The 23,451-nt window shown below is 35.1% G+C and overlaps 1 protein-coding gene across 1 annotated transcript in view; it reads left to right on the top strand.

Annotated features, from left to right (window-relative positions):
- The window catches only part of ADGRV1 (adhesion G protein-coupled receptor V1), a 645,475-nt gene that overhangs the window by 131,304 nt on the left and 490,720 nt on the right, over positions 1 to 23,451 (top strand). The window contains exons 42-53 of the mRNA XM_027864178.1: positions 567 to 829; positions 2,652 to 2,827; positions 4,270 to 4,394; positions 6,900 to 7,060; positions 7,148 to 7,294; positions 9,667 to 9,774; positions 10,551 to 10,815; positions 11,574 to 11,696; positions 15,848 to 16,070; positions 16,869 to 17,073; positions 20,270 to 20,416; positions 23,268 to 23,451. Of these exons, the coding sequence (XP_027719979.1) occupies positions 567 to 829; positions 2,652 to 2,827; positions 4,270 to 4,394; positions 6,900 to 7,060; positions 7,148 to 7,294; positions 9,667 to 9,774; positions 10,551 to 10,815; positions 11,574 to 11,696; positions 15,848 to 16,070; positions 16,869 to 17,073; positions 20,270 to 20,416; positions 23,268 to 23,451 (2,127 nt within the window). The remainder of the gene's footprint in view (positions 1 to 566; positions 830 to 2,651; positions 2,828 to 4,269; positions 4,395 to 6,899; positions 7,061 to 7,147; positions 7,295 to 9,666; positions 9,775 to 10,550; positions 10,816 to 11,573; positions 11,697 to 15,847; positions 16,071 to 16,868; positions 17,074 to 20,269; positions 20,417 to 23,267) is intronic.

Raw genomic sequence — 23,451 nt, 5'->3', positions numbered from 1 at the left:
TTAAGTATTCTTCATTGTGTTTATACTAGATTATTTATTGTACACTTTTCTCCTTTATATCCTTTCCCTCCCCTTGTCTTCCCTCACTGTCTTCCTCCCTTCACCCCTACCCCCTTCTCTTTCTTCCTCTCTTTGGTTCTAACCACCAAAGTCCTTGACACTGTCAAATGGCTCAAAATCAGAAATAGATAACAGTTTTTATCATAGGAAATGACTCTAAAGAAGATACATTATCATTTGCTTTGCTACAGTACCCTAAGGAACACTGGGCCTTTTCATCTTTTTTATTTTTATCCCTAGTGCTTAGTCCACATCTTTGTACATAGTAAGCACTTAATAAATACTTTTTTTCATTCATTCTCTTCATTCTCTTCTTCCCTCTCCTCTCCTTTTTACTCCTTTCTCTTCCCTTTCTTCCCTTCTCTACTTCTCCCTCTGTTTCCTTCATTAGGAAAAGAAGTGTTTATTTCAATTTAACAAGTATTCACTGAGTGGCCTCTAAGTGCTCAGCGTTTAGAGCTTTCCATATATTGATTTCATACATTTTATTGTTTTCATTTTGACAGCTTTAATTACCATACTTGCCAATGATGATGGCCCTGGAGTTCTGTCCTTTAACAATAGTGAACAATTTTTCCTAAGAGAACCAACAGCCCTTTATATCCAGGAAAGTGTTGCAGTGTTATACATTGTTCGAGAACCTGCCCAAGGACTGTTTGGATCAGTGACCGTCCAATTTGTTGTAACTGAAGTAAATTCTTCAAAACTGTCTGGAGATCTGACACCTTCAAAAGGATATGTTGTTTTGGAAGAAGGAGTTCGATTTAAGGTAGGATATTTGCAGATAGCAAAAAATAAAATACCATTTTTAATAACTGCCTAAAGTCTTGTTGAAAATAAGATGAGTTATAAACTGTCAACATTTAAATAAAGAGACCACATTTATTGTATTCAAATATTTTCCTGTTTCTACCTACTTGTAAATATAAACTGTCCAATGAGGGAGATTATTTAAATAATACAGTAGGTTATGTTTTTGTTTTAGAGACTTAGGCTACTGTACCTAGACATCCTACATCTTCACACACTGTTTTATATATCATTTTATATATCATATCATTTTGAAACCAAACTACCTACCCCTACCATGATGTCTTAGTTAACCATGCATCTTTGGCAAGACTCCAGTTAAGTGGAATATGACTTGTTTTGGAATGTTTATCAGAGTCAATATCTTGTATGTGCACAACAGTAGCTGCTTGGAAAATGATGGGAAGAATTTGAATGAAATGTTTTATGATGTTTTCTCACTGAAATTGCATCATAACCTATTCACAGATGCACCTATATGGTGTTATCCATGTCTTGTATCTTACAACACCCTTCCTTTAGAAGGTGTTCATAATATATAGGCATGTGGCTACTGAATAATAATGAAAATAAAAAAATAATAATAACTAGTATATATAGTATATTAAGATTTTACAAAACACTTTATAAATATAGCACTATGTACCAGGAACCATGCTAAACACTTTACAATTATCTCATTTGATCCTCACAACAACTCTGAGAGATAAGTACTATTATTAGCTATTATTTTTCCCACTTTATAGATGAGGAAATTGAGGTAAATCTGCCTCAGTTAAGTGACTTGTCCAAGGTCACACATTCTGAAGTGGCATTTGAACTCAGGTCTTCCTGTAACTTAAAGCTGCTTCTCTGATAGAATAGTCTATAAGAATCTGGTCTCTTTTGTTTCTTTATCCTGAACATTTTCCCAATATTTTCCATCATTCTTTTCAATTTCCACTGTGACTGTGAAGTTACCAAGTGGCTTTATGTGTTGACTTGGTTTTGGACCTTGTTGAGGTAAATTCCTCCACTTTACCTTGTGTAGCAAATGTTGGCATATAAACTGCCATTATATTCATGGTGGCCTTTTTCTTGTGCTCATCCCTGTGCAAGGTGAGAGAACAAGAGTTTCATGAGGGGTGCTTCTTGTTGCTTTTAGGTACATGATGAAAAACAGCTCTGTCACTGACTTTATTTTCTTCCCCAAGGAGGACCTTTATGTTTTCAGTAATACTCTGCTCCATTTTCCCACTGATCTGCCACTATTATTTCAGAAATGAAAAGGAAGCCACATAAGGCTAGTTTATATGTGGCTTTGTTTCGTGAGCTGCCATGGTCAAATAATTCATAATCAAGTGACCATGATATATTGGTAGAATGTTCCAGAGCTTCTGTTCTTCTGACCTCCTTTCCAGGGTCACCTTGACACCATGAGGCATATTCAAGAATAAAGTTGGGATGGAGTTGGCTTCATGATGTGCTCTAAATTACAAGTCAAATTGTGATGACTGCCATGAAGAGATAATTATAGTTTTGGGACTTTGACCTGATCTTTTAAGAACAAGAAACAGCTAGCTGTATTTCGTTGTCACTTAACTACATGGAAGAACTGAGAAATTCTGACAATAAAAACTTTCAGCTACATAAATGTGCTACCACATTATGAGAATCTAAAAAAATAATAAGACACTCCATGGACTGGATTATTTTGTTGTCAAAAATTTATGTCTCACCTCTTTGTGTATGCTGTGTTGGAGTTGTATGTTAATGACTTCGTCTTCCTGATTTATTTGCAGACGCTCCACATATCTGCCATATTAGATGCGGAACCAGAGATGGATGAACATTTTGTTTGTACCTTGTTCGACCCAACTGGAGGAGCGAGACTAGGGACACCTATTCAAACTCTTATAACTGTTTTGCAGAACCAAGCTCCACTGGGTCTGTTCAGTATTTGGGCAGTTGAAAATAGGTATAGTTTATTAATATGAAGACTATAGCTTCTGATATTCAATAGGAAGTATTCCCCTGAAGTGAAGAAAATGCAGAATGGCAATTTCTCTGAGAGCACAAGATATTAGTAACCCGAAGACATTCGGTACTAATGATATTAATGCAATTCTTATGTTTTCACTAAAAATATGACCTTTTAGTATTTTACAATATTGAGAAAATATAATAAAAGATTGAGACAACTATTTAGCCAAATCTGAATAGTTTAGTTACGTATTTAATATATTTTAAACACTTCCATTGGCTGTTGAGTTTTTCTGCATTTGATTTCTTGAAAATAAGCTGTTTCATTAGTAACGTCTTATATTTATATAGTATTTTATATAACACTTTGCAGTTTATGAAGTGCTTTCTCATTTAATTTTCACTGTAAGGATGGGTAGAGATTAGATCTGTGATTTCATTGGCAATAAGGAAACTATCTCTATTGATGCAAGTTGTCACCTTCTCCATAGCTTTTAGTCTTAGAGAGTTGTCTACAGCCCTGAGATGTTAAGTGCCAACAGGGTCATGCAGCCATTATATAGAAGAGATGAACTCATCTCACTATTTCCAAGGCCACCTCTCTCTCCATTATGCAATGTGGTTATGTATGTAATATAAGTTATTATTATCTCCAGGACAAAACTGAATCTTTGTTATTCCCAAAGTCCCATGGCTAGAAAGTGACAAATTCAGACTTAAGTCTAGTCTCCTGACTTTAGGTTCAGGATTCTTTATACCACATCCACTGACTCATTATAGATCTAGTCTTTAACATTTTTCAGCTTGCTTATATTATTTTATATAATTCAGTAAATTCAATAAACATTATCATGCATCTTCTCTATGCAGGACATTGTGATAATTGTTGAGAGGCATACTACTTAAATAAGATATACTTCCTTTGCTTTAGATAAATGTAGTCACTGATTTATTTTCAGTCTTGTCCTTATGTCATGAAAACATCTTAGCATTATTTTTTTATACCATAATTCATTCATATTTATTGAGTTCTTTTGTAGGTGTAGGGAAGGTGATCCTGATCCATTATTTCATTGATATAGGGACTCCCAATAAGGAAACTCCCTCTGTCAATTCAAGTGTCTAGCTAGGGTCAGACAGCCAGTATGTGTCAGAGGCAGAGCTTGAAGGAAGGTCTTCCTTACTTGAAGTCTTCCTCAGTCCAAGACTAGGTCTCTACTACCCGAATGAGCCTCTATTACGTTATTGGAGTGTGCAGTTCATGGTACCGATTTTATAGATATTCAAGTAATAGTATGCTTCCCTAAAAGAGCATTTGCTTACCATCAGTTATGCTTCATTATTTATTCCACACCTGTGGAATAGTGATTGAGTATGAATTGGATATGAAAATGAAGTTGTTACTTCACTGTCTGTAATTCTGCTTATTGCTTTTAGAGCCACAGCTATCACCATTGAAGAAACCAACAGGACTGTTTATTTAAATGTGTCCCGGAGTAATGGGCTTAATTTAACTGTGAGTGTGGAGTGGGAGACAGTGTCTGAAACTGCCTTTGGCATGAGTAAGTTCAGTTCCTTATGAAAACAAAACCTCAGAGCTCCCAAAGGCCTGTCAAATATTTTTTTTTTGCTTCAACTTTATCATTATGTTGAAATTTGAGAAAAAACAATTAATAAAGTAGCTTAAAATGTTTATTGTACAAAATAATTTCTACTTTGGAGTTCTTCCTATTGCTTTTCACAGTCTTGGATTTCCAGGACTCATTTTCTTTTAGAAAGCATTGCAATAGCTTCACGAAACTTAACTTTTGAGAATTCAAATATGCACATGTAGACCAAAGAGGAGGAGAGGGAGGGACAGAGATTGAATGAGACAGAAGCAGAGAGATAAAGAGGGAGGGAGGGAAGGATGGAGGAAATGAGAGACAGAGAGAAGTATATGTCTATTTTATGAGAAGTTGCCCCAATTGAGTAGGAAATGAGAGACCTGAGTCTACTATTGCCTCAGTGTGAATATTTTTCCTGTGCAGGGTGATTCTAGAAATCTCCTTTTCATCACACTACAAATCTTTTTATTCTGCATGGTCTGGGAAAGCTAATGAAAGGAAAAGCCATAAAACTTCCTAGCTCTTTCTAGTTAGTAAGAAGTCCTCTGCTGTGTTCCCTTTGAATTCCTTCTGTCCTCTGTTATCTCTGGGTGAAGCAGGAAGAAGATTATGTGTAAAATAATTACACTTTTGGGTCAATCACTTTCAAAAGTATTTTTCCTTCTAATTGTCAGTCTTCCAGATGGCCAACTTTTTACCTGTTTTTATTTTCTTCTTTTTGAATAGAAGTCCTAGTACCCTGTTTCTCTCCTTTTCTATGTGCTATTAAAAAAAATAAAATTTTCATTCAATTTTTTCTAAAACAAGCATTTAATGTCCTTGAATTCTCAGATACAGAATACTGCCTTTTAAAAAAAACCCTAGTACATTACAATTGTTTAAAGATAATATATTACACTCTGGGTAGTTTTTATGGGATTTTTAAGGATGATATTGCTTGTACATGGTGTTTGCCATGCTTGCCAATTTTATACACTAAATACCAATATAAAATATAACTCTACTTTATCTGAAGACATTTAAATTTAAGAATCAGCTGTATTCTTTAATCATAGATATATTCCCTTCTTTTCTGCCTAGGCAAGACCATTCAGCCTTTTTATGAAAAAAACAATTGCAGACTTCCAGAATGTCTAATTTTGTGTGAAGATGAGGACTTTACAAGTTAATTTTTAAGAAAGGGAAAGTGTTAAGGGCTTTTAAGAGTATAGATGCTTGATAAAGTAGGCATAGTCAGCATAGCTACTGATCTACAAATAAAGTTTAGTTTCAATATTTATGTGGTTTATTGCTTACTGTCTCCTAATTGATATGATTAGTATCTTTTCCATGGGCATCTCTGATCGTAGAGGGTCTGTAATGTGAAAATTTCCAACTTCTTTTTACTCAATTTCATTAGAAAAGTCAAAATCTGATGGTCATTTACTTTTAATTGTAAAATAAATATAATAATTGAGAAATATTGAAAATTTCAAATATCATTCAATAGAGTTCTCTCTTGTACACTGTAGAATTTTTCTGGATAGATCAAGTTTTTAGATGAAAACTCTGACTGTTAGGGCCAGTTAAAGAAGATAAGGCTCTTATAATGCCTGTTAGATACTGTTTTAGATATTTTTTTAGTATGTTACAATAGTGAGCTGAACATACTGTTATGGTATGAACAGCATAGTCCTTATTTCCTGAAATGATACCTAAAACATTCTGCATAATGGTATGTGCCTTTTTAAGAGGTCTTTTAATCATTTATTTTCTTTCTTTTATTTTCTTCTTTTTTTTGATTCAACAAGCATTTTTAATTACTTACTATGTTCAGGGCACTTAATATGACAAAAATGAAATAACCATAACTTTATTAAAAATATATACATACAATATGCACACATGTATATGAAGTTACATCATACAGACATTTAAATTATTAAAATTCAACTGTATTCCCATGGCAGAGAATGCACATATACATATAGATTGGTTGGCTGTTTTGTTTTTATTAATACTCCATATGTCATATTGATACGTACAGATAATTTTAAAGATTTTTTCTTATTTATGTGTACAATTGGATGATGGCAATTTTAGGGTATTTAGTATATCTTCATCAGTTTTTCATAGGCAATTCATATGCAGTTATTCATATGTAAGATTTTATGATTCAAACTTGGTGTTTCGTGGGTTTTTTGGTTTGTTATTTAGAAGTATGGGGGTAGATTGCCCTGTCAAATAACTTCCTTAAAAGGACAACTTTTTTAAATGTTAGAATTTGAAATTAATTGTTAGGAATACTTTTAATTTAATTTTTTTTGACCTGGGCAAAATCTACAACTGAACTAATAGTAATCTCGGAAATATAGTCACTCATTTACCTCCAAATCCAAAAGTATCTTGTTTTAAAGTTAGGAAATATTTTAAAATGCCAAAGATTTTTCTAGTCATAAATATTTTTTCCCTTTGTTTCAGGGGGAATGAATAGTGTACTATCTGTCTTTCAAAGTTTCGATCCAGCCTCTAGCTGGTGTTTCTTTAAATTAGGAGAATCAGTATATGGTATAATGTTAAGAATATCCTCCCACCAATTTTCTTCTCTCTACCGATGGCAAGGAATTTTTATTCCAGTTGAGGTAAATCTTGATTCTTTTACTTTTAGATAAATTAGCTAACATGTATTTGTACATTTCTCACTATTTTTCTTATTGCTTACTTCTTAGGATATTAATATACAAAATCCTAAAAGCTGTGAGACATTTTATATCAATGGTTCCCCCTATGTTGTGATCACTCATGGAGAAAAAGATGGAGAGAAACCTTCTAAGAACAGCATATATACTATCACATCTGAGTTCAAATTATTCCTGGTAAAAAAAAAATATTTTTGCATATAACATTTCTTAACACTTCTCATACATTTTTATAATTTTGTTGAAGTATCAGACCATATATACTCTAACTTTAGTTGGAAAGAAACCTTCTCTTATGAGGTGTGTAACTTATGGTCCAGGACCCCCTAAGATAATGGGTGTCACAAATGCTAAGCTCCCCTAGTTCCTGTGCAAGTATGCGAGGTACATATGGATAGAGAGGACAGGCTTGCTCTCACCGCTTAGAAGCTTCAAAGGCAGCATAGGAGTCCGTAAGTGACTATAGAAACACAAAAGTTACTCAGAGGACTCACAGTAGCCTATAAATGAGTATAAAACAGAACATTCAGAGTTGTTCCTTTTGGAAGGAACTGAATTTGGGTGTGCCACAGGGATAACACATTGACTTTCTGGTGGATCTTTAGATTTCCCAATAGGTCCTACACAGTCCCTCCAAAATTCATAGTTTCACCTGTGGTTTGTCTCCCAGGAAGCAAAATAGATGTTGGGGTTGCTAAACAAGCAGCACTCTGACAGTCTGGCGAGTCATTCTTTTTCACTTCTCCAGAGACCCATTATGGCCTTGTGATACTACTCTGAGGTCTCAGACTCCCGCAGAAGGGAAACATCACATCCTTTGAAGCTCCTAGACAGCAATTTTCTTTTCCATCAAAATGGTCTTAGTTACTCATTGTAATAGTTAAAGTTGGCAAACTTCTAACTTCTTGTTGCATCATGATGTGGCTTTAATTTTTGTGGCTTTGTGGCTCTTCCAGATGCAGGAGCTACATTGGTGATCTTTTTTTTTTGGGGGGGGCTAGACAGTGGGGTTAAGTGACTTGCCCAGGGTCACACAGCTAATAAGTGTTATGTGTCTGAGGCTGGATTTGAATTCAGGTCCTCCTGAATCCAGGGTTGGTGCTCTATCCACTGCGCCACCTAGCTGCCCCCAAAGAAAATCTCAAGCCTCTTTTTTTGTTTGTTTGTTTGTTTGTTTGTTTTTTGGTGAGGGGGTTAAGTGACTTGCGCAGGGTCACATAGCTATTAAGTGTCAAGTGTCTGAGGCCAGAGTTGAACTCAGGTCCTCCTGCCTCCAGGGCTGGAGCTCTGTCCACTATGCCACCTAGCTGTCCCTCTCTCATTCTCTTTTAAAGGCTAAGTCTTCCCTCTTAAAGTTGGGTTTACTCTTGGGCGAAGTTGCTCTGGAAATTACATTTTCTTTTTCTGGCTAAAAGACTTGATTTGGTGATCATATTTCGTAAGAAACTGAAATCTCCCTTCCAAAACACAGACTTACTCTGTTGTAATGTAATCTAGGGAAAAGCTTAAAAAAAAAAAGGAAAAAAGAGCTGAACAGTATGATTGTCTAACTTCTGTAGGTTATTTCAAAGGGTAGATCCTCTAACAGGAGTCCAGCCTCTTGAGTCAGCTTAGTGAAGACCATAGGCTCTGATAACCATTCAGGAGCTATCCTCTTTCCTTTTTTTTGAATTTTATTTTATTCTGAACTTAAGAAATAAAACAAGCATTTTCATAAAAGTGGAATAAAAAAAGATAATTGCTCATGAAACTGCACATCTATTATATACAGCTTGCTATTTCTTTTAAATATGTAACAAAGTTATCATGTAATTTTCTTTTTCCCTTTTTCTCCTCCCCACTCTAGAAATAGCTAACATTAGACACTAATATGTATGTGTGTGTATGTACACGTAAAATCATTCTATGCATACTTCTGTTTATCGGAGCCCACGTTCTCCTACAAGCGCATACTCTCTCTTTTTTTTAAAGACCAGTAGGCCTTTTTATTTTTTATTTATTTTTTTGCTTTTTGGTGAAACAATTGGGGTTAAGTGACTTGCCCAAGGTCACACAGCTAGTAAGTGTCAAGTGTCTGAGGCTGGATTTGAACTCAGGTCCTCCTGACTCCAAGGTCAGAGCTCTATCCACTGCGCCACCTAGCTGCCCCAAGTGCACACTCTTTAGGGGATGGAGCTTACCTGAACCCAGACAAAGTCTCACATCCTGTGAGCTCATCAAGATGATTGGGAGAGTTCATCAAATTGATCATGGGAATCTTCTCATTTTCCCCCCCTGCTTTCCCCTCCTCCCACCCCCTTAGAGATGTATCTTTCTAAGCAATTTGTCATATATTTCTTTAGTTAGCATCATAGAATCATAGATTTGTAATTCAGGACAATACTTTTCATGTCTTCCTTCAAATATCTATAAGAAACAAATGTAAACCTAGAACTCACAATTCCCTAAGTTGTGTTACTTGAAAAATTAACTAGTAATGTTGATCATGCTTTTCATAACTCAGTTCTGTTTTTCTTAATTTTAATTGTATTGTTATGCCTTCCTTATAGGAACAGACAATTATAGTTCCAGAAAGTAGTCAAGTAAAACATTTTACTTCAACCAATCAACATTATTTGATTGTTGCAAGTCAGAGGGACGATTCTGAATTGACTCAGGTTTGATCTTTTTTTTATGTTTGAAAAAAAAAATCTAGATTTTTTTTAGTACTATAGCTTAGAGCTCAGGATTAAAGCATAGTCATACTTAAATGGCAAATAAGAAAATGGAACTTAGTCATTGATTTATTACAGACTGATTAAATGTTCTGTTTCTTTTATAAAATTAATTTATTCAGTTTTTCCGGAAAGTGAATATTTGGGAAATTAAATAGACTGGGTCACTGTTCATGCTTAAGACAAGCATTGGCAGCCTTCCTTTCCCCAGAGACTACATGTACTGTCATTATTTAGATCAGATTTGAGCCTGGATGACTCCTTCTCAGAGAAGACTGGGTATTTTCTTGCATCTTATTGTTTCCTGTAATGGGCTATAATATTATATTACCAATTGCTATTAGTCATAATGAGATTTCTTTTCAGTGCCTTAATTCACTTTTTTAAAAAAATTCACATAAAAATAAGGTTGCTGTGAACAGTAAGATTCGGTGGGTCTAACTATTTTTAGGAATTGATTCAGTTCCAAATAGCCCACTAAACAAACAGGAAAAGAAAGCAATTTTTTATCAGTACCCATCTGAGGCTCATTTTTCTCCTTGCCTAAGAGTTTATTTCCTCTCATTTTTGAAAAAAAAATGTGTTTGACTTATGAAATTGTTCTTGAGCTTCAGGTGAAATAAAAGGAGCCCTCAGAGAAGCACTTTTTGATATATTATGTTCTCAAAAACTCTAAGGTCCCAGTATAAGATGACTTTGCTTTTGAACATCTCCTACAGGTCTTCAGATGGATTAGTGGAAGCTTCGTGCTGCATCAAAAACTTTCCGTTCATGGAGTTCTGAGCATGACTTTGTTTTCCAGAGGAGGGTCCATGTTCCTAGCTGTCTCCCCATCTGACACTGGACTAAATTCCATTTTGTTCAGATGGTCAGGCAATGAGTTTAGTCACTTTCAAGAAGTGTCCATCGTTGGGACAGTGCATGTGGAGGCTTTGACTTTAGGAGATGACATCTACTTAATTTTTGCCAAAGGAATATTTTTAGGTAATAAAATACAGCCTTAGCAGATGCATGTATAGATATTATTGAAGTCATCTAGTATTCATATGGTACTTTATATGAGAAAATTGCTTGACAATTTTTTAGTTAATCCATAAAAATATTTCTATGAGATAGATGGATGATGTGTGGTATTATGAATGAAGATGGAAACAGACACAGAAATACATAACTTAAGCTCTGTCATAGTGTGAAGTAACAAAAGAATTGGAAGCACATTTTTAAAGTTTTTTATCCATTATTAGGTTTTTGAGCTTTGTCCTTGGGGTAGAATTGAAAATAAACTTGACCTTGGTAGTTTTATACTGATGATACTTATCACGATAAAATCTTAGATATGTAACCATAAGCAACTTCTGATGCATCTGTAAATTGCGCTGTGGTTAATGGGTGTCAGTGATATAGAATAGGGACTTCAAGTAGTAAAGTAGTTTTTGAAATTTTCTCCGAATTTGAAAGGTGATTCTTCCACTTAATACTATACTTTCAAAAGGAAAAATCAACTGTTCCTTTAACACAGTCAAACATTGTTTTACCTCTGTGTTCCTGTTTACCATCTGTTAATTTTAAGTGGTTAACCATATATGTAATTTGCTGTAGTGTAAAAGAAAGGATGACCTATTTCCACTTTAATTATATTTTCTTTCCTAAATTCGACATTCCTTTATTATGTGTTTTCCTGGGTAATCTTACTGTTTGTTTTCTAATTTTTGCCTCAGACTACTTTTATTCTTTTCTTGTAGGAGACAGGAGTTCAACTGACATTTTCATTTGGGAGACAGGGCAATCTTCTTTAAGATATTTTCAATCCTTAGATTTTGGTGCTGTAAACAGGATCCATTCCTTCACACCTACCTCAGGGATAGGTATGGATTAATGTTTGTGGACTTATTCTAATTGTAACCAGTACTTTCAGATAATAATAATAAACTTAGTTTTAATTACAGTAAATTTTAATTCATTTCTATAGGTACAGGATTGTGGGAATAAAGATATCCAAATTAGATTTAGTAGATTACAGAGTAATTGACATGGGCTTTAATTGGGGTTTTTGATGAAGAACTATTCCTGCCCTTCCTCGGATTGGAGAATCCTTATACTTAATGGAACACCAGCTTTAGTTTTTGGTCTTCTCAGGATTTTCTTTAGTGTCACGTGTACCATCTTGAAATGCAATAAAAAGAATTAAACAAATGGAAAAAGTTGTTCAGGGGAAAAGTCAGAGATGTAACGTAGATGTAGACTGGAAGGAATCTTCAAGGTCTTCTAATTCAACCCTGAGGAAATTAAGGCCCAGAGGGCCTTAAGATCACATTGGCAGAAATAGCAGGGCCAGAAGCTGAGTCCTAACTCTAACTTCAAAGTTAAAGCCGTCTCTCATGTCTCTAGCTTTGAGGTACGGAGGCATGACATTGCTTGACCTTTATGTATTGTGAAATTATAAGGGAGGTAGAAAATTGCTGTTTCTAATCTCTGCTAAGTATGGAATTAGAAAAAAAATGTTTATTTACAATCTGATGCCTTTAGTTTGTATCTTATAAGCCAGTCTATTGTGAGGCTCCCCCAGAAATCCATCCTTTGTTCTCTTCTTTATCCCTCACAAATTTGGAACTAGGCAGTTTCATCTTTTACTATGGCTTCAGATACCTCCTATGTCAACAGAGCAACAGACTTTTATTAAATTTCTTCCATATGTAAGTCACCATTCTAGCAGCTGATGCTGGAAAGAGGTCTCCGTGACTAGTATCTGGTCTGAGAGACAACATACATATTAAAAAAATACAATTTAAAAAATAGAATATAGTAAAAATTAGAGTAACAAGGAAGAAATTATCTTTTAAATCTATGGATAAAGGAAGAATTCATGACCAAACAAGGGATAGATAGGATCACAGATGATAAAATGGACTGCTGTAATTATATAAGATTGAAAGGTATTTACCAAAATAAAATTAATAAAGTTAAAATTAGGATGGAAACAAGTAACTGGGAAAATAGCTTTGCAGCAAGTTTCTCTGATAGAGGTTTAATTTAAAAGATTTGTAAGGAGCTAATTCAAATTTTTTAAGACTAAGAATCATTTCCCAATTTATAAATGGTTAAAGAATATGAATAGTCAGTTTTCAAAGGAATTCAAGCTATCAGTAATTATATGGAAAATGCTTCAAATCATTAACAATTAGAGAAATGCAAATCAAAACAATTTTGAGGTTCTACTTTACACTCATTAGTTTGGCAAAATTCCAAAGGAAGAATATGACACTATGTGACCCTGGGCAAGTCACTTAACTGCAATTGCCTCACCAAAAAAAAAAAAAAGACAGATATGGGGGGGCAGGGTTGGGAAACAGACATGTTGATGTATTGTTGGTGGAGATGAGAAGTGGTCCAACCATTCTGGAAAGCAATTTGGAACTATGCCCCAAAGTAACATCAAACTGTATGTATCCTTTGATCCAGTAATACTTATAGGTCAATACCCAAAAGAAATCAAAAGAAGAAAAGGGCTATATGTACAAAATTATTTATAGCTGCCCTTTTCATAGTAATCCCAAACTGGAAACTAAGGGAGTACTCATCTATTGGAGAATGGTTAAATAAATAATGATATGTGACTATAATGAATATTATTATGCCATTTGAATGATAAATTGGATATTTTCAGAGGAAACTGGAAAGACTTCTTTAAACAAATGAGAATAATTTATATAATGGCAAGAACTATATAATGAAAAACAATATTGAAGGACTTTGGAAACCTGATCCATATGAACCATGATTCCAGTTGTCCTAAAATAAAATTTACTACTTACCTCCTTCCAGAGAGATGACTTAAAGTGTAGAATGAAACATACATTTTGGGGTATGATCGGTGTGGTCATTTATTTTGTTAGAGTTTGTTACTGGGGTTTATTTAATTTAATTTAATTTTTCAATTGTTTAATGCGAGGAGGGAAGGGAAAGGCTGGGACAGATAATAAATGCATATAAAATGAATAAAATACAAAAGTTTTATAATAATTTGCCAAATTAACAGCAGAGACAAAATGCTAAGAAGACTAAAGTAGACCAGTTGAGCAGGAACTGAGGGTTTGTGAGAAGTTACTACAGGAAATGAAAGGCAGTGTGGTATAGTGGTAGAGAACTGGTGATCTTGGAGTCAGGAAGGTCTGAGTTCAAGTCTCATATCTGATATATATTGGTTATGTCACTGGACAAGTCATTGTCCAGAGTTACACATAGTCCAACCTTTTGGTGCCCCTGCCAATCCCCTGAGGCTCAAAGTTCAACACTTGTAGACTACATTTCCTCATTGGGAGTTTGCCATACATCAAATCACAATTCTAGTTTTATTTTTTTTTTAAGGGAAGATAAAATTGAAAGGGTATATAATATTGGAACCATATTGTGGAGAGGGCCTTGAATCTCAAGTGTAACAGGGCTTGTCTGGGTATGTCCAGATCACCTGGGTCCTTTAGTGTCACACAAGCATTAACTCCCAGGTTTCAAGACTGGGTAGCCTGGAAAATGATGATACTATTGATGAAAAAAGGCAAGTTAGGAAGAGGTTTTTTGTTTGTTTTTTAAGGAAATATGATGTTTTATTTTCAACATTTGTGCTTGAGGTGATAGAAATTTCAGCAGGCACCAAGAGCTGTGGATCATGAACCTTAGTGTTAAGGGTAGAAGATATAAATTTTGGAGGCCATTTATGTAGAAGTGAAAGTTGTAGCTTAGAAGTAAATAACATCTTCAAGAAGGAGAGTAGAGGGTAGAGGGTTCAGCAGATGTTGACTGGTTCTCCACTGAACTTTCTCTTTCTCTACAGTTCTGAGTGGTATACTGTATGTAAGTTTTCTTATCAAAAACTCAATTTAATATAATAAATATCTGCTTGTAATTTTGTTTTTTTATTTTAATTTGTTTTTCCATTAATAAAGATCTATTTCCTCTCCCACACCCTGAATAAATGAAGAAAATCAAAATTCTTGTAAAAGTATACACGTTCATACAAAACAGATTCCCATATTGGCCATGTCCAAAAATATGTGTCTCATCCTTCACCCTGAGTCCATCACCTCTGTGGCAAGAGGTGGGTAGCATGCTTCATCATCAGTTCTTTAGATCTGCATTATCAGTTCTCAATCTGGTCATTGAATGTTTTTAAATCTTTCAAAGTTGTTTGTACTTACAATGCTGTCATTTGCATAAATTGTTCTCTTAGTTCTTCACCATTTCATACAAGTCTTTCCAGATTTCTATTAAAACCTCCATTTCATCATTTCTTCTAGCACAATAGTATTAATTACAGAACAGTTACATTCATCTTCCATTCCTTTTATATTCCTGCTTTACAACCACCTTCTTGAGTATAGTTGGCACTATTAGCATATCACTGATGACCCAGCTAGGAAACTTTGGGGTTCTTTTAATCTCATGATTGCCTTGGCTGTTGCCCCATCTTGCACTGGTACCTTCATAATATCCTCCAAATTTCCTCCTCTCTTTTTTTGTACCCTGCTTCTTGATAATTAATGAGGCAACATTGTTCACATTCTTCCAATATCCAGCTCTACGAAGTGTTACAGAGGAGGTTATACTCTATGTTAGTAATGTTCTTGGCTTTTGTGTCTTTCCGCTTAGCAAGGAGATCAGGTGTTTTTTGGCTAAGGCCATTTTTAGCCTCTTTTTACCTCAGTATTATGGCTATTGATTTACATGGAGTGGGGTGGGATGGAGTTTAAAGTGTAACAAAACTGGAAAGGGGAGAGGAGAGGTTATGAAGGGCTTTGAATGCCAGAAAGAGGATTTTATATTTGATATTGGAGGTGATGGGGAGCCAATGGAGTTTATTGAGTCGGGGGGTGGTGACATGGACAGACTTGTGATTTAGGAAACATTTCAAATGGACAGTGGTCATATAGCCATACTATTGTCATTTTTTCATAGCATTTTTAAAGGTCACTCATTCCTTTTGTCATTTTTCTTTTTTCTTTCTTTTCCTTACTCCTTACAGTCCACGTACTCCTTGTTGGCAAAGTTGAATCTGCTCTCTACTGCTGGAGTTCAGAGTTAAATCAGTTCTCTTTTGTTTTGGGAGCACCTTCTGCTGATGATGCAGTTTCTGTTACTGTGAGGTCACTGAATTCAAGCAAAAATCTCATTGTTTTAGCAGGAGTACATCATTCACAGATCTATGAGTTGTCTTATATCTCAGACCAATCTGATTTTATTCCCAGGTAGGTTTCACATTTTATACTGAGCATCTTAATATACTTTATATTCTACATTCTATATTTTTGATAAATACCCTTTTGGTGGGTGTCACAGGATAGACGGCTAGCGTTGGGGTCAGAAGGAGCTAGGTCTAAGTCCTGACTTTGACACATCCTGGTTGCATGACTTTGTGCAAGTCATGTAACCTCTTAGTGCTGCCAGATAGCTCTCTAGAACTATGGCTTATGGAACATGTGCTGCTCTGCATTAGTTTAGACTCTATCCTCTTTTGGTTGTTTTTTTTTGTTTGTTTTGTTTTGTTTTTTGGGGGGGCAGTGGAGGTTAAGTGACTTGCCCAGGGTCACACAGCTAGTAAGTGTTATGTGTCTGAGTCTGGATTTGAACTCAGATCCCTCTGAATCCAGGGCCAGTGCTCTATCCACTGCGCCACCTAGCTGCCCCCTCTTTCCTCTTTTGGAGCTCACATATCTGGGACCAAAATTTCTTTGGTGACTTAAAATTTAAATGCATAGGAATCAAGAGATAGCATATTGATATACCCCATATATATATCCCTAAGATCCTTATACTATATTTAGCCAAAAATATCATCAATTTGAACATTTTTATTTTGAGGAAGTACTTTTGTTTTTCCAGTTGTTGACATTTATTAGTACTTTGAGATTTTTGTAACCAATCTATCCTGTTTGTTCCTTATTTTTGTACTCATTTTATGTATATATATTTATATATGTATATGTATGTGTGTGTGTGTGTATATATATATATATATGTACATATATATATATTTCTCATGCCAGCTCAGGTGAATTGATATTCACACCTGGAACCAAGGAAGCTATAATTACAGTCAATATTCTTGATGACATAATACCAGAGGAAGAAGAATCTTTCAGAGTTCAGCTTAAAAATCCCAAAGGAGGAGCAGAGATTGGCATTAATAATAATGTGAAAATAGTTATTCCATCTAACGATGATGCTTATGGAGTCATTGCATTTGCTCAGGTACCAGTATAAAAATCCTGTTCTTAGAAGTTGGGCTAATTTATTGCATTTCTACAGCACCTTTGCACATTCAGGAATATCTTATATACCTCTTTTTAGCTGTGTGAATTCTGTGGAAGAAATGCAGTCAGAAAAGTAACGTTCCACAGCTAGATTCCCATGTGTTTGAATTCATACTATTCAAAGTTATTATTATGTAAAATATGGTAATTGGTTCCAGCCCAATGGATATATGCAGTGCAGATTCAAATAATGTGACCATTTCATGGAGGTTCTTTATTTGCCATTATGGAGGAACTTTGGATACTCACCTCATACTTCTAGACCTAAAATCTATTCGGCAATCATTGACATAGGAGTAGTAGTGGTTGATCATAGCCTAGGATGCCTTTGAGAAACAAGGCAATTTCAGGGATTTGCATTTGAGAGTCAATATTCCTCTCTAGCCAGTATACTCAGATAGATCCTGAACATCTAAGTCCTGATATCAACTCTTAACTCTTGGTGCTACAGACAGGCAGAAGACAATTGCGTTGTGTTGTATCAGCAATTTTGCTTTGTTAGAAAAAAAAACCCAAACTTACTCTGTTGGTATTCATATTTTTAAAGAGGTGTATAGATATGCTTTATGATGGGCTGTCCATATTTCATTTACCTTGGACTTGCTTTGGGTGTGCCTAACGTGAGTGATGAAATCATTGATATTATGTAAGAGGTCTGATGAATGTATACTTTTTATTTAATTCTTTTTGTTCACAAATTACTAGTATTTTTAAAAAATATTGATGATCTTATCAAAAGCATTGCCTTTTATTGTGGTTCTAGTGTACTGAACACCCAAGTGGTATCATGTATTTTCTCATCTTAGGCTGATCCCAGGGATTTTCCATGGGGATATTATTTGTTTTCTCACTGTATTTTCCCCAGACCAAGGATTCTTAACATTTTTGTTTTGACCCCTTTTCAGAATATTTTCAATTGCATAAAATAAAATACATAGGAATATAGAGAAAGGCAGTTATAGTGAAATCATCAAAATAGTAAAAAAAAAAAGTTTAGAGACACCACATTAGGACCCTCTGGAATAGAGTGCTAATGAGGCACATATAGTAGTAGGTTCTGTCTCTGTGTTAGGCAACTTTCTAATGAGTTAGTTGTTAGAAAAATCATGTTCTGTGGCTGCATATGGCACCCCAAAACCTCACCAGTTTTCTTATAAATGCTTAGTATCCAATGATAATGAGGAGGCTGCATAATAGAGAGGAAAAGATAAATTTTAATTCAACAAACACCTATTAGTGGTCTTGGTCTGTGCAAAGCACTGTTAGTTACTGAAGATAGAGTTAAAAAAACAACCGAAAACACGAACAACCCTTTCTTCACCTTAGGGCCTTTTAACTGTCCTACGAAAAAAACAAACAAAACAACAAAACCAACCTCAAAGTATATTTTGTTGACTATGAATCTATCATATTTGTATGTGAAGGAAAGTGTGTTACTTGTTGGTCACTTAGGTATGCTAGGTTCTCTTTAGTAAGCTCTTGTTAGTTTCTTATTTCCAAATATTCAGGAGACTTAAGCTAACTCTCAGTAATGGATCTGACTTTATTTTAAATCTGCTAATTGGAATTAGTTAATCAAGGCCTCATGGAGTCTGGAGAATCTGGCAATAGCACATTTGATTAAGGAAAGTAACTAATGAGAGTTTCACGTGTGTTTTCTGGTTGCATCAAATGCTCATTGACTAACCTCGTTAATTGAATGCACAGAGCCAGAGAAGCAAGGCTTCCTAAGAGCTATGTGGTCCCTTGTGAATAAATGATGTGCACATTTTAGAAATGGTGACAGTTTCTCAGGGAATGTTTGATTGCTTTGGGCATGATTTTATTACTATCTAACATCTGTAACATGATGTTAAAATGTTGTATAAAATATAGCTAGACATGATCCCTTTTCAAAGATTTAGCATTTTAAATAGAGTTGGAACATAATGCAGGAGATGATGAGAGCCTGCCCTGAAAAACTGTGTGTTCTGTATTGTATCTTAGGGGAATTCAGTGATTTTGAAGGGAAGAAGTGCAAGCATTTGAGAAGAGATGTTTACAGATATCAAGCAAGGCACATTAAGAACATACAGAGTTGAAAATGGGAAGGGAATTAGAGAAAGCGCCTAGAGAGTATGATTGTGAACATGAGGAAAATGAGAAAGCTAGCAGGAGAGAAAGACTGCTGGTAGCGAAAATGAAGTTAAAGTCTTATAAACGAAATATAAAACATCTGAAATTGACAAAGAAGGGAAGGAAAATCAGCAGGATTTCTTTAATTTTGGTTCTAAAGGTTACAAAAAAAGAGAGAATGGGAACTTCTATCAGTGGGATTCATAGAACTAGCATGTGAATTATTTTGATTATTATTCATTATTCAGTTGAAGCCCATCATAGGCAGGAAGGAAACAAATAAACATTAAGTTCCTACAGTGTGCAAGGAACTGTATTAAGTGCTTTACAAATATTGTGTCATTTGATCCTCATAAAAAAAAAAAAACACCTTCTATAAAATCTCATTTTCTACAGGAAATCTTTCTCAACAACTGTTAATTTTGTTACCTTCCCTCTTTTAACTTATATTTTCTATTTTTCTTGCATATACCTTATGTGTACATATGTGTTTGCTTGTTGTCTCTTCCATTAGATTGTGAGTTCCTTGAGCACAGGACCACTCCTTCTATCCTCAGCCCTTAACACAGCTCCTGGCATATAATAGGTGCTTTATAAATGTTTAATGACTGACTGACAGCAACCCTGAGAAGTAGATGCTATTAGCATCCCCATAATATAATCGAGGAAAATGAGGCAGACAGAGGCTTAGTGACGTACCCAGAGTCACACAGCTAGTAAGGTTGTGAGGCTTGATTTGGACTTGGGTCTTCATGACTCTAGGCCCAGCATTCTATTCATTGTACTACTTAGCTACTACTTATAGAAGAAGAAACTAAAACCCAGAGAATTTTAGTGGACTAGAATCCACACCTCTTAACTCTCTCAAACTGGTGCATTGTTCCACTATAGATAGTATCATTTTACATATTATACCTTATACTTGTAATTTTGTGAAGGTCTAATAATATTAAATAATAACAGTTCTGCCGAGACAGTTTCAAATGACTAATATGTTTGTTATTGTTCTGCATTTTCAGAATTCTTTATATAAACAAGTGGAAGAAATGGAACAGGATAATTTGATAACCTTGAATGTTGAACGTTTAAAAGGAACGTATGGTCGGATAACAGTAGAATGGGTAGCAACTGGAAGTATTAGTGACATATTTCCCACGTCAGGGGTGGTATGTAATTTATGAAATTATAATGAAATTCCTATATGATGATGATTGGTATTGTGAGATGCTAAACACCTTCTATTAGACTTTTGCTATATGCTTTTTGGAGTGTGACTCTAATGTCAATCATTGAAACATGGAATTCAGCATGAGGTCAGGCTTTCTTAGATGAATGGGGCCTACTCATTGAAGGGTCCAGGGAAGCAGCTCAGATTTGAATATAGTGCAGTTCCTGGGATCTTTTCTGAACCATGCTGTAGACTAATAATAAAGGTCAGTAGCAAGTTGAGACAACCTAATCAATCAATGAAAGAGAATTTTTAAAAATAGGGTTTTATTCATGTCAAAGGGAAATAGTGATACAAATAAGTTGGCAAAGGTAGTTTGGAACCAAATTGTGGAAGCCATTAAATAACACTCAGAAGGGTTTGCATTTTATTCATGAGACGATAAGGAGCCACAAAAGATTTTTGAGTAGGTGACATGGTTCTGATGTCTCTCAGAGGGCAGGAATCATTTCATTTTTGTACATGTGTCCCATGTGCCTAGTATGTGGGATACATATACAAATAAGTGACTTAAGATTGCTATTTATTAGGAGTTTAAAAAGTAAAAAAAAAAAATGAAAAAAAATTCTGCCCTCAAGGAGCTCAGAAATCGTTAGTGGCTTCTTGTCTCATGAATAAAATACAGACTCTTCTGAGTATCACTAAATATCTTCCATAATTTGGTTCCAACCTCCCTTGGTCTAATTATTTTACATTACTCCCTCCGTTTCCTGGACTCAAACCAGTTTCCCGTTCCAGCCAAAGTGAACAACCCTCTGTTCCATGTTCTTGATGATCCATCTCCTGTTTCTGTGGCTTCAGAGGAGTCATTCCCCATGCTTAGAATGCATGTATCCCTTGCATCTGCCGCAAGACTCCTCCTCCAAAACTCAGTTCAGGTTCTGCCTTTTCCATGAAGTCTTCTCAGATACCCTCCATGTGTTAGTGGTCTCTCCCTCCCCAAATAATCTTTTATTGATTTATCTTGTGTTTACTTATCTTACAAATACATATGTATATGCTAGTAGAATATTAAGTCCTTGACAGAGACCTCACATGGTGTATTGTGCATAGATGGCCCTTAATAAATGAATGTGGATGAAATGAGATCCTTTTTGTCAGCAAGTTGTAGAGGAATAGGTGAGTTGACTACATGGATTAACCTGAAATACATCATAAAATGTTAACGCTGGAAGTGATGTCAGAAGTCATTTATCCCGACCACCTAAATTTAGGAGGTGAAGAAACAGAGAAGCCAAGTACCTTGCCCAAGGCTCCATAGCAAGATGATGGGAGAACTGGGATTCATATTTCCTGACTCTTCCTATTTTGCTATGCTGACACCATCATAAGTATCCCATGAAAGACCTCAGGTCATCATTCATTCTGAGCCATTACAGCTTAGTTAGGGAACAGTTTAAGGTCAAGACTGTCAATACTCAAACGGAGATCCTAGATTCAGAATTGGAAAGGACCTTAGATGGTATCTAGTTTAACCCCATCATTTTACATATGAGGAGCTAAGTGACTTGCCTGTATCAAGCAAGGAAATAATCAGAAGATAGAAGAGTCAGGTTGTGATTCTGAGGATAGATAAAGATAAAAGATCTGGAATAAATAATAATAATAATAATGATAATGATAATTGTTATTATTATTAATGGGTAATATTTATATAGCTCTTAATCTGTGCCAAGCACTATGTTAAGCACTTTACAAATATTATCTCATTTGATCCTCATAACAACCCTGGGAGGTAGGTGCTATTATGATTCTCATTTTATGGTTGAGGAAACTGAGGCAAAGAGAAGTTTGAGTGAAAGGGAAGCAAAAACGTCAGCCTGTGTGGCCTGCCTTCCCACTCACCTTCTGGGTCCTAATAAATAGGGCTTCTTTGTAAAGCTTTCTGACCTCTAAGGCAGCCCCATTTCAATGGTCTTTATAACAAGAGCTCCAGTATAATTAGCAAGGGCTATAATATATTCAGATGTATGTTGATATGCCACATTAATGTTCTGTTGTGATACAATGTTCACGGTGCACAAAACACTGGTAACAGTTTAATATGTTAGTATTTTTTTTTTAAACTACGTGAACTTGATTTCATTTATTTTTCATTTTAATTCCACAATATTGTTAGTTCCTGACAAGTATTCTAGATCTAGACTATAAATTGTTTTCCCTTTTGGTATTAAAACTCTCTCTTGGCTCAGTCACTAAATGCATATTGAGTTTGTGGATTATCCAGCAAGCTTATTCTCTTCCTTATCCTTTTTGCTTATTTCATTGCTAAATAACACATCCAATGGGAACATGCACAGGGGAAATAAAGAGAAATGAGTAACAATTCTGGCAAAAGGTTTTGTGGGGAAAAGGTTGAAGCTATTAGGCTGCGATGACATTTTTAGATAATTTGTGGGTGTTATTTATTTATGATTTCCCTGTCCTGCATTACCATTAACAAATAAGGCTGTAATTTGGGACCTGTATTCCCAGGAAGAGTATTTACTTTAATAAAAGACATAAAGCAGCATTTGGCATTTTGACTCAGTATAGTTTACTAGCTTAATGTTAGAAATGGATTCCTGTTCCTAACCAGGTTTTCCTCTAACTTTCAGTAAAAAGAGAGTCTGAATTGTTTCTGAAATTACATTCTGCTTCATTGTATGCATAGTTACTGTGATATGTGGCCAGTGAGAGATTTCAATAAAGCATTCTTATGGTGTTCCTATTGAATGGTTTGAATAATATCTCAGTAGAATCAATTGGTAGTAACAATATCAATGACATCCCTTTCTCTAAATTTTTAGATTTCATTTTCTGAAGGCCAGGCGCTGTTGACCATCACCCTGTCAATTCTTGCTGATGACATCCCAGAATTATCTGAGATTATTATTATAACATTAATCCATGTCACCACAGAAGGGATTCAAGACCCTATAAGAGGAGCTACCATTGATGCCAGAAGGAACAAAGCTATAATAACTACCCTCT

Source organism: Vombatus ursinus, unplaced genomic scaffold, assembly GCF_900497805.2.
Source record: "Vombatus ursinus unplaced genomic scaffold, bare-nosed wombat genome assembly UNPS02014774.1, whole genome shotgun sequence".
NCBI classification, from domain to species: Eukaryota; Metazoa; Chordata; class Mammalia; order Diprotodontia; family Vombatidae; genus Vombatus; species Vombatus ursinus.
The sequence above is the reverse complement of the archived record's forward strand: the minus strand, read 5'-3'. Positions and strand labels throughout refer to the sequence as shown.